Raw genomic sequence first — 23297 nt, forward strand, 5'->3', positions numbered from 1 at the left:
ATCTGTTTTGCCTACACAGGATGAGATGTTGTTAGATCTTAGACATCTACCTGAAGAGCAGGCTGAATGTATTCATAAATTGTGTCAGTCCTTTCCTGATGTATTTTCTGATACTCTTGGTGTTACTGACCTTATCGAATACAAGATTGAGGTTACAGATTTGATTCCTGTTGGATTTCTGCCTTATAGACTGTCCCCACCTAAAATGAAGGCTCTTGAGGAGATCATCGATCAAATGTTGAAGGATGGTATAATTCGACCTTTTAAGTTGGCATATTCATCGCCCATTTTTCTTGTGCCAAAACACCAAGGTGGCTTCAGGCCTGTGATTGATTATAGGGCTTTAAATCATAAGTTGGTGTTACAATCTGTGCCCCTTCCTGATCTTCATTTTTGTTTTTCATGGTTCCAGAAAGTCAAGTTCTTTACCATCCTGAATCTTAATCAGGCATACAACCAGATCCCTCTAGCTGAAGAATCGAAATATCTAACAGCTTTTGCCTTGGATTGGAACTTGTATGAGTACAACCGCATGCCTTTCGGGCTGTCCATGGGAGCAGCTGTTCTTACTAGACTGCTAGATAAGGTCTTCTCAGACATCAAACTTGAATACTTGTATCACTATCTTGATGATGTCATCATATTTTCTGAGACCTTTGAAGAACACCTAGATCATCTAAAGGAAGTACTCAATCACCTTCATAAGGCTGGGTTGACTGTGAAGTTATCCAAGGTAGCTTTGGCTAAGCCTTCCATGTTGTTCTTAGTGCATATTGTGTCGCCCGATGGTGTTTCCATTGATCATTCTAGAACCCAGGCCATCCGTGATTTCAAACTCCTAAGGACATCAAAGGTATTGCCAGATTTATAGGCATGGTGAATTTCTTCAGGAAATTTATTCCTAACTTCGCAAACAGAGCGGCACCCTTGAACTTAGTAAGTAGGAAAGGCATCAAATTTGAATGGGGTCCGCCTCAACAAGCCGCTTTCGAAGATCTGAAATTAGCTCTTTGTAATGCCCCTGTATTAGCAATGCCAGATTTTTCGAAGAAATTCATTGTCCAAACTGACCCCTTGTCATCGGCGGTTGCTGCTGTCCTTCTTCAGGAAACGGAACTCGGAGGGCGACCCATTGCCTATGCTTCTAGGACATTATTGGCTCAAGAGGTCAAATATTCCATGTATTAACTTGAGGGTTTGGCAGTTTGTTTGCTCTAGAGAAGTTCCGCCTCTATCTGGAACATGTCAAATTTGACCTGGGAACATATAACCAAGCCTCGTTGTACTGGTCGTATAGCCCACTGAGCCATCAGGATTTTGGCTTTCCAATTTGATTTGAGGCATATTCGAGGATCTAAAAATGTTGTTGCGGTTGGACTAAGCCGCATGTTTTCTCATGAAATGGAGACCACTGGACAAAAAGATAGTTCTTCTCTTCCCATGCCCACACCTTCGAGCATTAATGCCATTCTAATTGATGCCCCTATGTTGTTTCGGGATATTGAAAAATATTAACATGAAGATCCTGTGCTGGCTCCTATTATCGAAACCCTTTCTTCTGGGGAACATGCCCTCCCTTATGTGTTGAGAAGCAAGGTTTTGTGTTGCCCGTTGAGGCATGATCAAAGGATGAAAGTAGTAGTTCCAGCTGTGCTTGTGCCTATGATCTTCAAGTACTATCATGAGACCCCATTAGGGGGGAACTTAGGCATCTTCACAACTCGGGAAAAGATCCAAGAGATGTTTGTTTGGAAAGGTATGGACGGTGAAATTAGAGAAATGGTAAAAGCTTGTAAATCTTGCTTGCTTAGTAAGCCCACGTTGTCCAATAAGCTAGGTCTATTGTCATCTCTTCAAGAGTCTCACCCCATGGAACGTCTATATATAGACTACGTCGGACCTTTCCCACTATCAAAGGGGAACGCCAATAAATTTATACTGGTGTGTGTAGATGGTTTCACTAGATTTTCCTGGTTATTTCCGACTAAGCTGGCAACCGCTCAGTCTACTATTTCTTGTTTGAACACCATATTTGCTTCTTTTGGCCCCTGTCAATGTATAGTTTCTGATAATGCTAAGGCATTCACATTCAACTTATTCCATAAATTCTGTTTTGACATGTCTATATCACATGTAACTACTTCAGCTTATTATCCTCAACCATCTCTGGCTGAGTGGGTCAATCGTAATCTTAGATCTGCTTTAATTGCATTTCATAATGAAGATGATTCCAGGTGGGATACTTCCCTGCATTGGTTGTCTTATGCTCTTAATTCGGTGGTTCATGAGTCCCATAAGTTCACTCCAGCATCTCTTGCTTAAATTTGTTCCTAACATGATGCTCTCTAATCTTTGGTCACTTAATGATATCTTACCAGAGACAATAGATCCCGATAATATTAAAGATCTATGGAAGAAGGCCAAAGTCAATCTTAAAGCTTCCCATGAAAAGCTTAGGGAAAGATATGATCATGGACGGAGGCCCACCAATTTAAAGGTCGGAGATCAAGTCATGATTAAAAATGTTGTTCCTGCGGGCAAGCTTGCCCCCAGATTCCATGGGCCGTGCTTCATTCTTGATTTCCTAACGCCAGTTACATTATTGGTCAGTAACCCAGTCATGGAGAAGATATTTAGAGTCCACCTCTCCCAGGTGAAACCTGTGTAAGTTTATTGTTTACATTGGCCATTAAAATTTGGCAGGAATCGAAGGTTATGTTTTTTTTGAAGCAGGGGATTAGTTTTTAAAATGAAGTTAATGTTAAATTAGAGGCCTTCTGCCCTGCTTTTGGATGGAAATTTGTATATAACCTGAAATGTACCATCTTCCCCTCTGATCATTTCTGTTGTCACTGGTGGTCACTACCAAGCCCTGTCTCCTCAATCCTCGCATTGCTAACACACTATCCATCAACGCCGCCTGCCCCTCTGCCTCCAGCAAATAAAATTGTACTCGCATGCTCCAGCAAACATCTCTGTTGCCCAGATATTATTGTTTCCGTACCTCCTCAGCCGTCGGCGGCCGTGGTACAACATCTAGCGAGCGATACCAGAGTGGGGTATGAGCGCACTCCACTCTAGTGAAGACTCCTGGTGGACGGTGCACTGGAGCTCCATCCTTCTGGCAAGGGCTGAGGTGTGGTAACTCTACCGCCAACTCATCTGGGGACTGATCATGTACATCTAATCTGCGGCGACCATCACTACGACTGCCCATCTCATAGTAGCGGGAGGGGTGTATCTGAGGGTACTTGAGGAGTCTTGCCATCAAACTTAATCAGCATATAATTAACTTCTACAATCACAAGAAGGCTTCAAACCTGGTTTTAAAAATTTTCTACAAAAGGACTTTCAGAAAATACTTATCACCTTAAAAATTTCAATGAAAAATTTTTCTTCTGTCAAATTTCTTCTTCTGTGTCACCCCAAGGAAGGACCTTTTGGGGGGGGGAGGTCTGTACCAGGAGGTACACCTCAACTAAGCACATTCAAAAGAAGTGCCTTAATGAACTCTATCTATCCAACAAAACGTGAAACTGCTACGGGATGAAGTTGGGACATTAATCAGAAGATGTCACTATTGAATAATTGAGAAGTTTGTCATTTCTAAGTTTCCTAAACTGATTGGATTTATTTTGTTTGTTTCAGTGTACATCAAGTAGTTTGACATTTCTCCATAGATGTCATTGCAAAAACTGAGGTCATACACTCTGGTGCAAGGAAAAAAGAATTTGTTATTGAAAGAAATTTTGTGTTTATGGGTTTTCTCAAGTAAATTAACTTTCATTTATTTTTTATATATTTCAAGGTTTGCGACACTTCTTTCTCATTCCGCCAGTTTTGAATCTGACCAATAGGAATTTTCTGTAATTATTTTTCAGCCTATCATAGACTTCTTGTTAGTTTTTTGGGTGTAACTTTTGATTCTGCCAATAAAATCGAGAGGGGGTATCCGGATTAGTCCAGAACCCTCTAGAACCATCCCCTCGTGTATATAAGCTGTGGCCTTTCTGGCTGCCTTGTCTCTTGATGGCCGTGTTTCTGTGAGTGCGTGTGTGTGTGCTAAGACAGGAGGTGGGGAGCCTCATTCTTCGCCAGGCAGACCAGCAGCCAAGGTAATAACCTGGGTTGAGAACAGGGTTGAGGGGTGCCTTTGGAAGGCCGTACTTGTAATCCTTGGAGCAAAGCACTCTTAAATTTGGATATTCCTGTCCTTGTCTAAACATTGATCTTGTAGCTCGAATCTTGTAAATCTGGGACTTATAAATGATATGAGTAAAGAAGTGGAATCAGAGGTAAGGCTTTTTGCAGATGATGTTATTCTGTATAGAGTAATAAATAAGACTGTGAGCAACTGCAACATGACCTCGATAATGTTGTGAGTTGGACAGCAGACAATGGTATGTTGATAAACGGGGTTAAAAGTCATGTTGTGAGTTTCACAAATAGGAAAAGTCCTCTCAGTTTTAATTACTGTGTTGATGGGGTGAAAGTTCCTTTTGGGGATCACTGTAAGTATCTAGGTGTTAATATAAAGGGTACAGATTTCTGCACATGGTTATGAGGGTGTTTAGAGGTTGTAGTAAGGATGTAAAGGAGAGGGCATATAAGTCTCTCATAAGACCCCAACTAGAGTATGGTTCCAGTGTATGGGACCCTCGCCAGGATTACTTAATTCAAGAACTGGAAAAAATCCAAAGAAAAGCAGCTTGATTTGTTCTGGGTGATTTCCGACAAAAGAGTAGTGTTACAGAAATGTTGCAAAGTTTCGGCTGGGAAGAATTGGGAGAAAGAAGATGAGCTGCTCGATTAAGTGGTATGTTAGGCATAGATATCAAGGATAATTTAATAAAAAACCACCTATTCAATACTTTCCATGCCTAACGTCATCTTCAATACGGAACGATAATGAGAGTTGTTACTTGTAAGTGGTATGTTCCGAGCTGTCAGCGGAGAGATGGCGTGGAATGACATTAGTTGACAAATAAGTCTGAGTGGCGTCTTTAAAAGTAGGAAAGATTACAATATGAAGATAAAGTTGGAATTCAAGAGGACAAATTGGGGCAAATATTCATTTATAGGAAGGGGAGTTAGGGATTGGAATAACTTACCAAGGGAGATGTTCAATAAATTTCCAGTTTCTTTGAAATCATTTAAGAAAAGGCTAGGAAAACAACAGATAGGGAATCTGCCACCTGGGCGACTGCCCTAATGCAGATCAGGATTGATTGATTGATTGATTGATTGATTGATTGATTGATTGATTGATTGATTGATTGATTGATTGATTGATTGATTGATTGATTGATTGATTGATTAATTGATTGATTGATTGATTGATTGATTGATTGATTGATTGATTGATTGATTGAAGCCCGAAATTGTTAAATCCCCTATTCTGAGTTCTCTATTTTAATCGCCAAATTTATCATTGTTATTTCACTAAGTGAAAAGTTGTTAAGTTTGCTTTTGAAAAGAAATATAACCTTTATTTAAAGTTTTAATTCAATTTTTGATATCATAGATAGACCCGTTCTACCCAGCACCTTTTTTCACCTCTGCGTTCCACAGATACACCAGAACAACGACAACAACAACAACAATAATAATAATAATAATAATAATAATAATAATAATAATAATAATAATAATAATAATAATAATAATAATCTTTCTTTCTTAATCCATTTACCCTCCAGGGTTGGTTTTTCCCTCACACTCAGTGAGGGATCCCACCTCTACCACCCGCCTCAAGGACAGTGTGCTGGAGCGTGAGACTTTGGGTCGGGGGATACAACTGAGAAGGAGGACCAGTACCTCGCCCAGGCTGCCTCACCTGCTATGTTGAACAGGGGCCTTGTGGGGGATAGGAAGATTGGAAGGGCTAGACAAGGAAGAGGGAAGGAAGCAGCCATCCCAGCATTTGCATAGAGGAGAAGTGGGAAACCATGAAAAACTACTTCGACAATATCCTGAGGTGGGAAACGAATCCCCTCTACTCAGTTGACCTCCCGAGGCTGAGTGGACCTTGTTCCAACCTTCATACCACTTTTCAAATTTTGTGGCAGAGTCAGGAATCAAACTCAGGCCTTCAGATTGTGGGGGGGGGGGGGCGTGGCAGCTAATCTTGCTAATCACTATACCACAGAGGCAGAGCAACATCCCTAAACATCACATTAAATTAGGGGATTTCAATGCACAGGTTGGCAGAGAGAAGAAATTCAGATCAATCGTAGGGCATCATCCTGCACATTGGCGGACTAATAAGAATGGAGAACATCTAATAAGATTTTGTACATCGTTCATGCTGAGACTCATGTCCACACACTTTATGAGACCTTCACATAAGAAGAAAACTTGGAGATCACCTAACCTATTACTAGGGGAATTCCAGATTGATCATTTGCTATTTCCGTAAAGAATATGCTTGAGATTCAGAATGTTAAAGTACGGAAGGAAGTTGTTGATTCAGATCACTACCTTATGCAAATCATTCACGATCAAGATCCTGAGGTATTGCCAGACTTCGCAACACATTACAGTCATCAGCAATGAAATTCGGACAGCCACCGAGGAAACGTAAACACAGATGGTGGAACACAAACTGTTATGAAGCTATCAATGACAGAATCAAAGCATGGAATCAACGGAATGGACACCGAACAGTCGACAGATGGGAGAATTTCCTGAAGACTCAAAAACTGACTTCAAAAACAACCCGCCACAAAAAACGTACATATGAGAAAAACAAATTTGCAGAGATAGAACATGATTTCCATAAAAATAACACTCGGAATTTCTTCAAGACATTCCATGAGGACTTATCAGGGTACAAACCACCAACATTAAGTTTTCATCGACCTAACGGATCACTAGAGACAAACAGTAAAGAGAACTGCAAGATACTGGCTCACTATTCCCAAAATCTACTGAACTGCGATCCACAAATTGAAAGACTACAGTTTGAAAAGCCTCCACCAAACTCAGACTCACAGCCCCCAACAACTCAAGAAATAAAAGAGATAATCCAATCGCTCAAAAATAATAAAGGTTCTGGGAACAATGGCATAACTGCAGAGATGTTGAAAACAGAAGGAGATGACCTCATCAGAAGAATTCATACACTTAAAAGAAATATGGGAGACCATGATGATTCTGAAGTAATGGAAGAATGCTATTATCCATCTGTAACATAAGAAAGGTGATCGAGCAGACCCCAACAACTACAGAGGCATATCCCTTTTACCAGTTATATACAAGGTTTTATCTAAAGCGCTATTAAACAGAGTTGAACAACAAACATATCATTTGATTGGTGAATACCAAGCCGGCTTCAGAAAAGGTAGATCGTGTTCTGAGCAAATTCGGAGTCTGAAGATGATATTAAAGACAAACTGCAGTACCCCCACATTTGTCACCTTTATGGACTTCAAGAAGGCATATGACTCTATCGGCAGACAAACTGTTCTGGACACCCTAGGAGAACTAAGTGTGGATAAGAAGACCACAGAATTAATCTGCCAGACTCTCAAAGACACACCATCTCAAGTGAAGTTTCTAGGTGAACTATCAAAGCTTTTTGAAGTGCATACAGGACTTCGACAAGGAGATGGCCTCTCCCCGATCCTTTTTAACTTGGTGTTAGACAAGTCATCAGGTAATGGGGAAAAGAAATCAAAGGTATAAACATTGGTACTCAGGGGCAAAGAATTGATGTGAAATGCCTAGCTTCTGCTGATGATCTAGCTATCTTTACCAAGACTAGTGAAGAAATAAGGTATGCCATAGAGAAGTTACATAAGACAGAATCAAAAACAGGCCTCCAAATATCGCATGAGAAGACTCATATCATGGCTAATGGACACCAGAATATCCAAAGATCCCTACTACAGATAAATTATGGAATAATCCCACAGGCCCCTTCCTTCAAATATCTAGGAGAAAACATTATGCTATCCGAATGGACAGGAAAACTAATTTAGAAAGAGCCACCAAACTCCTGAAAGCATACCGAATAACATAGAATCACTACAATAAAAAAGTGATGTCACAAAATGCAAAACTTCGGTATTACAAGACTGTTGTTCTTCCGGAAGCTTGGTATGCCTCAGAAACCACATCTTTAGAAGACCACTCTAAAATTGAAACTGAAAAACAAGAACTAAAAATTCTTAGGAATATATATGGGCCCATACATGTAAATGGTATATGGATAAAAAAATAAACTGCAGAGTTGTACAAAGTCATTGACAAGTTCACCGATACCGTAAGCAGGAGATGATTGAAATTCTATGGCCACTTCTGTAGAATGGACGACACTAGATATGCAAAAATATTGCTTGGTATAATTAATTCAAAGAAGGTCAAAATCAGCCAGTTAGAGAAATACAGCAGGACTTAAAAGAAATGAACCTCAAAGAAGATATCATCAGGGATCGCAAGGCTTTTGGAGCTCTGATTGCAAAGCACATGTTCACAGAAAAGACTAAAAGAACCACAGGAAAATAATGGACAAAACAATGCAAGAAACACCATAGCGAGTACATGAAGAGGTTTTGGGGGGAGAAGAAGAAAGGAAAACCATCATCAAGGTAACAAGTTCCAACACGCTTTGTAAACGGGCATAACGAAGAAAGAATAATAATAATGTGTAAAGAGATTAGGATAAACTTAGGATTGAAGTTATAGATGTTTTTGTAAGAGCCATAGAAGAAGAGGTTGCAATGTTGGCTGTGAATATAGGATATCTGTATCAGAATTACAGGTTAATTGCTCTTAATATTCTAATAAGAATTCTATTGGCATTGTAGAGAACTAACTTAAACACAGCACATTTGACAGTTTGTAAATACTTGTGTGTACTTAGCAAATGTATACAGCAAATTATATATTTTTTATTTTGGTTCGATAACTCAGCAAAGTATGGCAAAGTATTCAGTGATATTTCTTGAACCCCTCCTTTTCAAATAATCTGTTCTAAATTTGCTGTTATTTTATTGACCATAATTTTGCATGTAATGTGGAATTTTTAGTGACTATTTGTAAGTGTAAGGACATACAACTAGTTATTGATATTTCAGTCAATCATTTGTGTTTATAGGTCACGAGAATGGAGGCTCATCCCACAACACACAACACAGGAAATAGGCCTTACGTTTGATAATGATGGAGAATTCTGGATGTCCTTTAAAGATTTTAAGAAACATTTTTCAATTCTTGAGATCTGTAACATGAATCCTTCATCCATAGAAGAAGAAATGCTTGGTCATGGCAAGAAACGATGGGAGATGAGTGTGTTTGAGGGCCAGTGGGTTAAAGGAATGACAGCAGGTGGCTGTAGGAATCATTTAGGTGAGTATATGAACTATAATTTCAGTACTATGAGATTGCTGTATATAGCTGGGTATGAGGAAAATTTGTGTTTATCTCTAAAGTTTCAGATATTACTTACATTTACTTGGTATATCTCTAGACGATAATTATTTTTCTGGGAACATTTTAGATATTAACTTTTAGCTTCATTCTATTCAAAGAATGTTCATACTATTGCATGCCTTAATGATCTCTTTCCATTTGGACAGTAATTTATAATTAGGTATTGTCTTAGGTATATATATATATACATAGATAATTAAAATACTTTTCCATAAAACTTGCAGGTGTGTTTTAATGCTAGTGCCTCCACGGTATGCACTAGCCAGCGTTTTGGTAGGTGTGTTAGGTACCAACTGATGAGCTCAACCTAGCACACGAGGGCGAAACGCTGGCAACCAGGAATGGGTTCGCTGGAAAATTTATAATGTCCAATAACGGACCATTTATATTGGTATTATAAATTTACTCATTTGGGACAAATATTTCAGATTCCCTAAGGGAATCAACATCTATATCATTAAATAATACTGTAATTTATATTTTATATCATAATATTATCCTCCAGTTTTATCCAACTTAATATTGGTGACATATTTTCACAGAAACATTCTGGTGTAATCCGCAGTATCGGATTGATCCTGATGAGGATGATGATGATGAAAAATGTACAGTGGTCATAGCTCTTATGCAGAAGAGGAGACAACAGAGAAAGATGAAAGCAGGGATTCTCAGCATAGGATTTGCTATATACTATGTAAGTATTATATTTTGTGATTTATAAAATATGTTTACTTAATTCTCAGATTAGAATCACTGGTATTCATACTCTCACTCAAGCAGTAGAGAGTATAAATTTACAGAGGCTATTTTTTTTAATTGATCATTTACCAATAAAATAAGAACTGTTATGTATTATTGGTTAATTGTTTTTAAATTCCATTTTACTTCTCAGCTACTTTTCCACTCAATTTCCTTGCTTATTTAAACAGTTTTTCATAGCATGGTTAAAGCTTTTGTAGACCCTCATCATAGAAGTTTGCCAGCTGTGAGGAAAACGATTTCTGAATCGGTGTTTCACTTTGTCATTGGTATGAAAACACCACCGAGGGACTTCTTCAGGTGCAGGAAGGGACTGTAATCACATGGCGCATATTTATTGTTGTAGAGAGTGTGATTGAGAAACTGCAGCCCAAAAGACTGGATGAGTGCTTGCATTTAAACAGCAGAATGGTGCCTCACATTGTTATGAAGGAGGGCTACTCTGGTAGATAATGGACCGCAGAATTTATTCTGGATTGCACGTCAAAGTTTTTCAATGTAAAACAGTACAAAGCTGTGTTAACTGTTTCTTCTTGCGGCATGAAATCCACCACCAGAACACCATGCCTGTCCCAGAACACTTGTTATTATCTTGCGGGTTGAGAATGAGTGTTTGAACTTCTCTGTTATTGAGATGTTGCGTTTGGCCACTCTATTGCTGTTTCATTCCAGATATCATGTGAGACATCCAGGTCTTGTCTGCTATGACTATATGGTCCAATAATCATCCCCTTCATCATGGTGCCAGTCATAAATGTTAAAGCACCATTTTGTGTTCCTCCACATGCATTTTCTGAGCCCATCAATTGCACAGCTTCCTGAAGTCCAAATTTTCTGACAGCTCAACCAGAGCATGGTTTGTCATGCACTGTCTCCGGATCATCCATGAATAACCTTACCCACTTATGTACCTTCCCTTCAGTCATAGCACTGTGGCCATAAACTTCAAAGTTCTGGCAATGAATCTCCGCTTCTGCAATTTTTCTTACTGTCAAGAACCACATAACTCATCTGATTTCACATGCAGCAGGCTGCTCGATAATCTTAAACATTTATATGAAACATGATATAAATGTTGATTCCCACTGGGAACCTGAAATATTTGTCCCGAATGAGCAAATTTATAATACCGATGTAATTGGTACATTATTGGACATTATATGACACAGTCTGAAGCGTACATGCTGCACATGTGGCTTGAAATGCCATCTGAATGTGTGTAAGGAATGTTGGGAGTATAGCCCTCATATTAAGTCTGTTGTTTTATTGAAGAATTATGTAAGGGAAAGACTGAAACATGACCTAAGGGTTGTAAAATTTGGATAAAATTTATAGTAGCACACCTCACAGGACATGCACCTCTGCAGAAACACTTAAATAAAATGGGTTTTCTAATGAATAACCTATAATGCTATGCTGGAAGGAGATATAAACTACCCTGCAAGAAATACAATATATTTGGGAACACAATCATCAAACCAAAGAAATTAAACACAAACTCAGTAATGGAACTGAATACTTTAACTAACAACATGGGAAAAATGGACTGGTGTGAACTCCAAACAGGGTAGTACAATAAGTTTACAGGCTGCAGTGCATCCAGGGCAACTGTTCTTGGCTCTCTAATGTGCTATCATTTTTAATATTCAGACTGAGAAACTGATGTTGAGAGTGAGCTGAGAAATAGTAGAGGCAAAGATGCTACCTCTCCAACACAGATTCTGCAGCTTGACAAAGCTGGAATATATGATTGAGCAATTCTCATGAAAAAGAAGATTACTGGTAGATAATAAACCCAATTTGATTAAATATATCATTTTATTATATATGTAATAATTTGTATACATATGTAAAAATATTTTCTACATTTTTGCTTCATAAACTATACTTTCATTCATGCACTAAATGCCTTGTCTTTCTAGTCACTCCCCTCTCGTATTTCTCACCGATCCTTTTAAGTCTTCATATCTTGTTAGTGCCATTATCCCCTTCACTTCGCCCATCGTGCTGCCAATTGCCTTTCATCCATTTTCCCCGATGTCCAACTCTCTTTACATTTGATAAGGAGAACATTACCAGATATCTAATATTTTTAGAAAATACAATCACAACACTCACTCTATCAATCAACAAAGTAAGTTTTCTAAATAGGGTGCATATAAATTTAAATTTAATGACTGTAATGTCACATATGTAGGATAAACAGGTAGAAGTTTCACCACAAGGTATTCCAAGCATATTAACAGTATTATATATAATAGATATTTCGGCAATGGGACAGCATATGGACGAGTGTAATCACAACTTCAGGTCTATTGAGTAGGATATGATGATTCTTAAAACAGCTGACAAAGGCGCTTTACTAAATATAATCAAAAATTGCTTTATAGTTTTGGAGTAGTACTACAATCCTATTTTTAATCATAACAAGATATCTGAGAGATCCGTCTTCTTGTAAAGTCGTGTCTTGTTTAAAAGATTCTGAGTAATGTACATATAAAGAAAACTGGTGAAATGAAATGTTGTATGGCTTTTAGTACCGGGAGTGTCCGAGGACAAGTTCGGCTTGCCAAATGCAGGTCTTTTGATTTGATACCCGTAGGCAACCTGCGCGTCGTGATGAAGATGAAATTATGATGAAGACGACACATACACCCAGCCCCCGTGCCAGCAAAATTAACCAATGATGGTTAAAATTCCTGACCCTGCCGGAAATTGAACCCAGGACCCCTGTAACAAAAGGCCAGCACGCTAACCATTTAGCCATGGAGCCGGACAAGAAAACTGTTGATGTATGCAGTAAAATTTGACACTTCTTTGGATAATAGAGTATGGATGTCTTGCATTTGACTGTGCTTATTACGTGGTTGGTGGTTTGCAACTCAATCTGTAACCAGAAAAAGGAGATTAGGAATGTAAGTATATAATTTAGGCCATGATAAAAAAATTTAAGCTGTTTAGATCTTTGTAGACTCACCCTGTTATTGGAAGTGACAGGGAAAAAAGTAACTTCAAACTATTTGATGCTTTATCATGTTAAATAATCTGGTAAAGGAAAATGGAATGTCAAAATCTCCGTGCAGGCAGCCTCGATGGCATCAAATCAAAATGTCTACACACGGTAGCCATGACCATGCAGGTTGTTGTTGTTGTTGTTGTTATAATATAGATTATGAAAGTGATACAAACTATCCTATTATCTAATTTATGCTGCCTTCTAATTCACAATCTGCCATATTGTTTCTTGGTAGGCCAAAACTTAGAACAATTATTCAAAATAAACTTTCAGCATATTAGCTCATATTCAGTAGGTAGAGTACATATTGAAAAAATGTTAAGTAGAGAGCAAAACTAGCCAACCAGACACTAGTGGGATTTGAACCCACAAACTCCTGATTTCATGTTGGTTGCTCTATCCAACTGAGCTATGGTGGTTTAGGTAACATTTGTTCTGTTGGAAAGGATGTAAGCTACAGATCTAGCACTACTGCCATCACACTGTAGAGTGCTTGCAAGTCGCCCATTGTGGGCTAAGTCAATGAATATTGAATTTTCACGACCACATTGTACTCTAAATGAACTTTGAACATATTATGGCTTGTTCAGTATAAACATACAGTATATATGAGGGTAATCCCAAAAACAAGGTCTCCTAATTTTTTATAAATACAGTACTCTGTTCATGTGTCTGTTGGTCACAATATTGTGAAGAATGTTTCCCGCACTCGCATATAAACATGCGCACGCCGCGCTGAGACACTCAGTCTTGGCTTGGCAGCCGTTGAGAATGGAGCTCCCGTTGGATGTTAGCGCCAAGTACAAAGTGCACGCAGTTATTTGGTTTTTGAATGCGAAAGGTACTGAACTGATTGAAATTCATCACCAATTATTGATGGAAATGTATGGTGAGTTGTGCATGGATGTCAAAAATGTTCGTAAGTGGTGTAGAGTTTGCAGCCGGTCGGACTAAAATTCACGATGAATGAACAAAAGTGCGGAAGACGGTCAATTTCCATCGAGACAGTCGTGAAGATTGAGCAAATCATGCGTGAAAATCGGCGGATCACCTTGGATGATCTCTGTACATTGTTTGCTGAGGTTTTCCGAAACACCGCTCACAACTTCCTGAACAGCATGGTGGCAAGCTGGTATGACATGGGCATATAAAAACTGTCACAGCGTCTACAAAAATGCATCGACCAAAATGGTGATTATGTAGAAAAATAGCTAAATGTTCAAGCTATAAAATGATGTAACCCAGTGTGAAAGTAAACAGGTCTATGTATTTATAAAAAATAGGAGACCTTATTTTTGGGATTACATTCGTATGTTAAGTTCAGAAACAAAATGGCGAACCGGACACCAGTGGGAACGAAACCCACAACCTCCCGATGTTACGTTGGTTCCTTCATTCAACAGAAACAAATATGACTAGGACTAGGCCACCATAACTCAGTTAAACAGATGGGATGTGTCAGACCCTACCCACTGACGCTGGAGTGTATGCAGGTGAACTTATCAGAAGCCCTTATAAGAGGCACAGTCTGAGAACTGCATAAGGGAGATAAATCTCCCAGTGGAATTATTGCCCGCCTAGCAATTCCGAATGGAAAATTCAATATTCACTGATTTGGCCCATAATGGGCGACTTGCACACACTCTACAGTGTGATGGCAGTAGTGCTAGACCTATAGCGTAGATCCTTTCCAACAGAAAAAAAACATGACATAGGTCACCACAGCTCAATTAGATAGAGCAACCAACGAGAAATTGGGAGGTTACGGCTTCAGATCCCATTGGTGTCTGGTTGGCCATTTTTGTTTTGTACTCAACATCTCTTTAATATGTACTTTATGTACTAAACACAACCTAATATGTTGAAAGTTTATCTCGAGTACAATGCGGTGATAAAAAATAAATATTCAAAGAAAAGTTGTATTTAAAATTGACAAATTAGGCCTACTAGAAATAATTTGCAATTCATACCTTCAAGCACACTACTAGTATCTCCCACCAGGCGAGTTGGCCGTGCGCGTAGAGTCTCGCGGCTGTGAGCTTGCATCCGGGAGATAGTAGGTTCGAAACCGACTATTGGCAGCCCTGAAGATGGTTTTCTGTGGTTTCCCATTTTCACACCAGGCGAATGCTGGGGCTGTACCTTAATTAAGGCCATGGCCGCTTCCTTCCAACTCCTAGGCCTTTCCTATCCCTTCGTCACCATAAGACCTATCTGTGTTGGTGCGACGTAAAGCCCCTAGAAAAAGAAAAAAAGTATCTCCCAATTCATCTATTTCTTTATCTGTTGTATATATCATTTTTAAACTAACTATTTTGTGTTCTGCTATCTTTCCTTTTTCACACCATATTTACTACGTTAATCATAGGTTTTACTTCTCTGCACCACATTCTTGATTTGTGAAAAATATAATGAAAACTGCTGTGAAGTGCCATCTAGTGACAGAATGTGTTACTGCACAGTACCATGAACATGTAGCTGTACGGAAATCTGTAGAAATTGAGGTCAAGAATTGGATTAAAATTAAATCTTCTGCTCGAGCCACTAGAAGTTACGGGTAGTTGATTTTGGGCATGGTGATCAGAGCGTTAAATATAAGAGGGGAAAGTGGACACCCTTGTCGTGCAACTTCACACTTCTGTCAACTGCAATTAAGTTGGTCTGGTTATTGAAGAGGTGAAAGAATGATTTTCTAACCTTGTAATCAATCCCTATGATTATTTTCCAGTCAACAGTGTTAAGACAATAATGAGAATATGGATTGATCACAAGGACAGAAACTATACTAGGTACCGGTAATTCATTTTCGAACTTGAACCTTACCAGTGACTTACTTTTTACTGTGATGTTACTGTTTTTAGTTCTGTATTATTTCTTAAATCATAATATGTATTTTATGCAGCGTATTTATTCTTAAAACAGTAACTTCCACCATCACCACCACCAATTTCATGCAACTTATTTTATTACAGCTCAGGGATCCAGATAACCTGCCAAAACCTTTAGGACTAGACTTCTTCAAGAACAATCTATCTGTTGCTCATTATCCTGTATTTATTAATATCCGAGAAGTGAGTTGCCGGTTTAAACTTCCACCTGGAGTGTATTGCATTGTTCCATCAACGTTTAGACCAAATGAAGAGGGTGAGTTCATCCTGCGGGTGCTCACTGAGAACAAGAGCAACATGAAGTAAGTACATTTGTTTTAGGCCATTTAGAGTAAGTGGAGCCAACACAAAAAGCATATGCAGGAAATAAGTTCTGATGGTCATTAAAAAAAGAAATAGAATAATCTATTCAGAACTACATTTTCATCTATTTTTCCCTGTTATGATGTGGTTTTAGGAACTCATCCTCCTTCATTGTAATATTATTTGAGATAGTTCCACACAACTGCAAGCATTTTCTTTTCCATTGCTTAGCGGAATTTTTGACACCCAGCATGAACTGTTGATCAATCCATCAATCACTACTGATCTGCATTTAGGGCAGTCGTCCAGGTGGCAGAATTCCTATGTGTTGTCTTCCTAGCCTATTCTTAAATGATTGCAAATTGGAAATTTATTGAACATCTCCCTTGGTAAGTTATTCCAATCCCTAACTCCCCTTCCTATAAACAAATATTTGCCTCAATTTTTCCTCTTGAATTCAAATTTTGTCTTCATATTGCGATCTTTCCTACTTTTAAAGACACCACTCAAACTTATTTGTCTACTGATGTCATTCCACGCCATCTCTCCACTGACAGCTTGGAACATACCACTTAGGCAAGCTGCTCGTCTCCTTTCTCCAAAGTCTTCCCAGCCCAAACTTTGCAACAGTTTTGTAACGCTACTCTTTTGTCGGAAATCACCCAGAACAAATCGAGCTGCTTTTCTTTGGATTTTTCCAGTTCTTGAATCAAGTAATCCTGGTGAGGGTCCCATGCACTGGAACCATACTCTAGTTGGAGTCTTACCAGAGACTTATATGCCCTCTCCTTTACATTCTTACTACAACCCTAAATACCCTCATAACCATGTGCAGAGATCTATACCCTTTATTTACAATCATATTTATGTGATTGCCCGAATGAAGATCTTTCCTTATATTAATACCTAGGTACTTACAATGATCCCCAAAGGGAACTTTCACCCCATCAATGCAGTAATTAAAAGTGAGAGGACTTTTCTTATTTGTGAAACTCACAACCTGACGTTTAACCCCATTTATCATCATACCATTGCCTACTGTCCATCTCACAACATTATCAAGGTCATTTTGCAGTTGCTCACAAACTTGTAACTTATTTATTACTCTGTACAGAATAAAATCATCTGCAAAAAGCCTTATGTCTGATTCCACTTCTTTACACATTACATTGATATATACAAGAAAACATAAAGGTCCGATAATATTGCCTTGAGGAATTCCCCTCTTAATTATTACAGGGACAGATAAACCTTTCCCTACTCTATTCTGAGTTCTATTTCCTAGAAACTTAGCCACCCATTCAGTCACCCTTATGTTCAGTCCAATTGCACTAATTTTTCCCAGTAGTCTCCCATGATCTACCCTATCAAATGCCTTAGATAGGTCAATTGCAATACAGTCCATTTGACCTCCTGAATCCAGGATATCTGATATATCTTGCTGAAATCCTACAAGTTGAGCTTCAGTGGAATAACCTATCCCACACACAAATTGCTTTCTATCAGACCCATTATTAATTTTGTAAACATGTCTAATATAATCAGAAGGAATGCTTTCACAAAGCTTACATGCAATGCACATCAAATTGACTGGCCTACAATTTTCAGCTTTATGTCTATCACCCTTTCCTTTATACACAGGTGCTACTATAGCAACTCCCCATTCATTTGGTATAGCTCCTTCATGCAAACAATAATCAAATAAGTTCTTCAGATGTGGTACTATATCCTAACCCATTGTCTTTAGTATATCCCCCAAATCCTTATCAATTCCAACTGTTTTTCTAGTTTTCAAATTTTGTAGCTTACTGTAAATGTCATTGTTGCCATAGGTAAATTTTAATACTTCTTTAGTATTAGTCACCTCCTCTATCTGGGCATTATCCTTGTAACCAACAATCTTTACATACTGCTGACTGAATACTTCTGCCTTTTGAAGATCTTTGCATACACACTCCCCTTGTTCATTCATGATTCCCGGAATATATCCTTCTTGGAACCTGTTTCTGCCTTAAATTACCTATACATACACTTCCATTTTTCACTAAAATTTGTATAACCGCCAATAAATTATGCTTGCCATCCTGCTATCCTTAGGTAACTTCCATGCTAGATTCAGTTTCCTAGTAAGTTCCTTCAATTTATCCTTACTTGCACAGCTATTTCTAAATCTATTTCTTTCCAACCTGCACCTCCTTCTTAGTCTCTTTACTTCTCTGTTGTAATATACTAGCAAGATACCCGTGCTTCGTTACAGTATGATAATGAAATTTGTAATTGAATGCTTAAGGTTTTATATACAGTATAACCTGCTGAAATTCGTGATCTAACTCGTTTTCTGAGAGATTACGACAAAGTTACTCCCATTTTTCAATCTGTCTTTCCAGCAATCAATTTCATACTTCCCAGGCTAGGTCCAGGTATTACACCCAGTCAGTTGAGATCCTGAATCTTTGCCATCTTTTCCTATAAGTATTTTAAATATGGATCAAATCCTTGAGGAGATCCAGCGTGGTGTCGCCTTGGGTGCCTAGGCGGTACCGAACCCACGGACGGAACGCAATCGTAGTCATTACCCGACCAGGACCCGTTTACAGCGCGGTCCGCACATTTTGATGACAGTCCAGATTATTATTATTATTATTATTATTATTATTATTATTATTATTATTATTATTATTATTATTATTATTATTATTATTATTATTATTGATGGTCTGAAACCCACAGCAAAATGCAAGACCGCTACTTGGTGGTAAATTACATCTGCTGCCATTTTCATTGCTGACAATCTGACAGCACCATCATTGCGCGTAGGCAAGTGCACAAGATTTCTGGCGACACGAATGATATACTTCCATGCATTATTGACCTTATTATAGAGGTGAACAACTGCACGGTCAATGTCATTCCTATCGTTTATTTCAAATGTGTTTAAATTGTTATACGTATATGCCAGGAGATTCTATTGTAATATAACTTTATGTCCTCCAAAGGAAAAGGCGCTTCTTGAAAACGAACTCAGGAAAGATTAAAAATGATCAGTTTATGATCAGAATAAGTACATTATGTACAGTAAAATCAATTGGTCTCAATTCCTTTTTCACTCCATTGCCATTAAATTGATTAACAACCCCCCCGCCTCCTCCTCAAGGAAAAAAGAAGGCGTGTTTCCTTATGTTTAAAGGAGATTCCAAATATCAATGTTCACATCTGTTACCTTCAGTTCCGAGATATAAGTATCCCCATAAAAATAATTCACTTCTTTTTCACTTCCATTAATACTCCTCCCCCGCCCCCTCATCCCCCTTAAGTGAATTTCCCATTAGAAATACTTCTTTCTTTAATAGTAAAGGATCTTCTAAACACCAATTTTCACGACTCTAAAATCTTCAGTTTTTGATATATGTGTCCTCATGAAAGGAATTCAACTCCTTTTCACCCCCACCCCCAAGATGATTTCTCCCAAAAACGCTTTTTGTTTTGTTTTTAAAGGAGATCCAAATACTAATGTTCACGTCTGTAACAACTTTAGTTTTTATTCGATGTACGTATCCTCATACAATTAATTCAGTTGATTTTTAAATTCATTCACCATGCCCCCCCCCCCCGATTGGATTTTCTGAGAATACGTGTTTCTTTAATTTTAAAGCAGATTCCAAATACCAACTTTCACATCTGCAAAATCTTTTGTTTTTGAGAAAATATTATCCTCATACAAATAATTCAACTAATTTTTCATATTTTCCTCCCCCATTTAGGTCGATTCCTGAAAACAAAAAATAGGTATTCCTTTATTTTTAAACAAAATTCCAAATACCAAATTTTGCGTCTGTAACATCTTCAGCTTTTGAGATATCAGTATCCAAACTGAAAGAATTCAACCCCATTTTCAGTCACTTTTACCCCTCCACCCAAGTGTTTTTCAGAAAACAGTTTCTTTATTTTTAATAAAGATAAAAAGATACTATTTTTCACTTCGGTAACATGTTAACTTTTCGAAATATACTGTAGAAATGCTCATTTTAAAATTTCTTTGAGATATACTGTAGAAATGCTCATTTTAAAATTTCACCCCCTTTTTAGTTCCCCTTATGTGGAGTTTCCAAAAACAAATCACGTATGTTTCTTTACTTTTATAGGAGATTCCAAATACCAATTTTTACATCTGTAACATTTTACATTTCTCAGATATACTGTGGATATAGTGTTACTAAAAATTCACCCCAATTTGTCACTCCTGGTTAACTGCTATAAATTGGATTTTCCAAAAACAAAAATGCATGTTTCTTTATATTCAAAGGAGATCCCAAATACCAATATTCAGATCTGTAATATCTTCTATTTCTGAGATATACAGTTAGTATTCTCATTTAAGGCCTTCAACCCTTTTTTCAGCCTTTTTCATGCCTCCTATTGGGATTTTCCAAAAACCAAAAGTACACGTTTCTTTATTTTTAAAGGAGATCCCAAATACCAATCTTCAGGTCTGTAATATCTTCAGTTTCTGAGATATACGTATCCTCATTAATGGCATTCAACCGCTTTTCACCCCTTTTCACCCCTCCTATTGGGATTTTCCGAAAACAAAAAATACATATTTCTTTATTTTTAAAGGAGATTTTAAATAACAATTTTTATATCTGTAAAATTTAAAAGTTTTGAGATATAGATACACTCATTTTAAGAATTCACCTCACTTTTCACCATCCCATTAATTGGATTTTCCAAAAACAAAAAAAATATGTGATTCTTTATTTTAAAGGAGATCCCAAATACCAATTTTCAGGTCTGTAATACCTTCAGTTTCTGAAATATAAGTAGCCTCATTAAAGGCATTCAACCACTTTTTCACCCTTTTCACCCCACCTTTTGGGATTTTCCAAAAACAAAAATGTTTGTGTTTCCTTATTTTTTAAAGAAGATTCTAGATACCAATTTTTACATCTGTAAACTTTTAAAGTTTTGAGATATAGATCTACTCATTTTAAAATTTCACCCTCCTTTTCACCCCCTTAGTGATGGAATATTAAAAATCCTCTCTTAGCAAGCACCTACATGTTAATATGAATGTATCCCCAAAATTTCATTCGTTTATGTCCAGTACTTTTGTCTCAGCGATGATGAATCAGTCAGTCAGTCAGTCAGTCAGAACATGTTCTTTTATATATATATATAGATTGGATCTTTATCATTCTGTGATGTTTGGGACATCACTGAATGTTTTTAATTATTGAACTATATATTTAATTGATAATATGTATATATATAGGGCTTTTATCATCCATTTCAATCATCATTTCATTTCTTTGTATCGCGACTATAACGTATTCTGAACGAACAAATTATTGGGTAAAGTATTTCAACATCACACATATTTATAACTTGCAGTAAATTTTCCAATAGCCGTTGTGAGGTGACCAGAGTCAGCAGGCTAATTTCAGCCCAGTTCCAGGAAAAGTACGTCATCGAGGTTACGAGAGACCTTACCCTCTCCACCTCATGAAAAGACAGTTGATACATTATTAACACCCACTTTTCAAACTCAGTTTCGAGACGCTTTATTTCAGCGGGAAAGTTCAGCCTATGTGAATGAACGTAACGAAGCAACGTGATGGATCCACAGCAATACAAGGGAGAAGGGATGAGACCTCGAATCTTACTGGACCATGTGATATGGCTGATGGAAGGAGACTTTTGAACCGATATATACCACCGACAAGGGCTGGAGTGGACACTAACATTCTCATTCAGACTCACATTCAGATTCGGAGATTCGGACATTCTGATTCTGATTCTCACGCTTGGAAGATACTCTTACTACGATTCTACGTCTACACATCGGAGAAGATTTTAACTTAATTCACTTCGCATCTGAGTATATTCTACTCAAAAGTTACTCTCATTGGGACTTGTTATCTCAATGACGAGAGGTAGTCAACGGGAGACCGGTTTTTGACTAGTATAGGGCAGGAGAGCTTTTATTATGAGTTTAGCTACGCTACTGTTCCGTAATACGGAAGAATACGAAGGTATTCTCTCCATGAACATAACCCATGGTGGTTTTGCACTTAAAATTAGGACTCATTACGACTTTATGTAAGGAGTACAATAGGAAGTGTTAAAGACAGGAAATGTGGATGTAGGACTGGAATCCAACAACAGATGAGGCAGCCTGTACGAGAGATCCACCCATCTTCAGCTTCAAGACAACAGAGTCTACATTTGGTGAGCTTATGGCATAAGTTACTGCAAGTCTTCGCGCAACAGTTCATTTTCTTAAAGTTAATTTCATTCACTTTTTCTTTTGCTTCCGTAAGTTCAGATTTCGTTAATACGCCGTTACGTCACGTTTTTCATCTTAATAAATAGCTGTTTTAATTGGTATTTTATGAAATAATTATTAATGATCCTTAAATTCCAAGTTAGTGTACTTAATGATTTGTGTTCCGTTCACCCCACCCCTGGGAGTTTTTTGAGTCTCATTACGTATTTTTATTTATTTATTATTATTATTATTATTATTATTATTATTATTATTATTATTATTATTATTATTATTATTATTATTAATTATCTACTTTTGTTTTCAAGCCATAAGCTTGAAGACTGGCGCCCTTGGGATACTGTTTCTGGAGAAACCATGACATATCATTTATTTATTTTAATATTAAAGTGACCCGCCACGTTATAAATTTGTCATTAATCTGTGGGCCAAGTGGGTACGTCACAAATTGTCGCCACAACTGAGGGGCTCGTAAATCATTAAGTACTGGTATAGAAGGATAAAATCAGTAGTTTGGGGGTAACTGTTGTGTATCCACAGTATATTTTTCTAGTGTGTTTGATTTTGGGGGTAACATGGCCGAGCAAGAGGAGAAAGACATGACGCTGCG

At 37.7% G+C, this 23297-nt stretch overlaps 1 protein-coding gene across 1 annotated transcript in view; it reads left to right on the forward strand.

Moving 5' to 3' along the window:
- LOC136877780 (calpain-B-like) overlaps positions 1–23297 on the forward strand; it is a gene marked incomplete at its 5' end in the record, with an annotated part of 257610 nt that overhangs the window by 135398 nt on the left and 98915 nt on the right. The window contains 3 exon segments of the mRNA XM_068228743.1: positions 9101–9351; positions 9978–10129; positions 16183–16400. Coding sequence (XP_068084844.1) covers positions 9101–9351; positions 9978–10129; positions 16183–16400 — 621 coding nt within the window.

The sequence above is a fragment of the Anabrus simplex genome, chromosome 7, assembly GCF_040414725.1.
Source record: "Anabrus simplex isolate iqAnaSimp1 chromosome 7, ASM4041472v1, whole genome shotgun sequence".
Taxonomy (NCBI): Eukaryota; Metazoa; Arthropoda; class Insecta; order Orthoptera; family Tettigoniidae; genus Anabrus; species Anabrus simplex.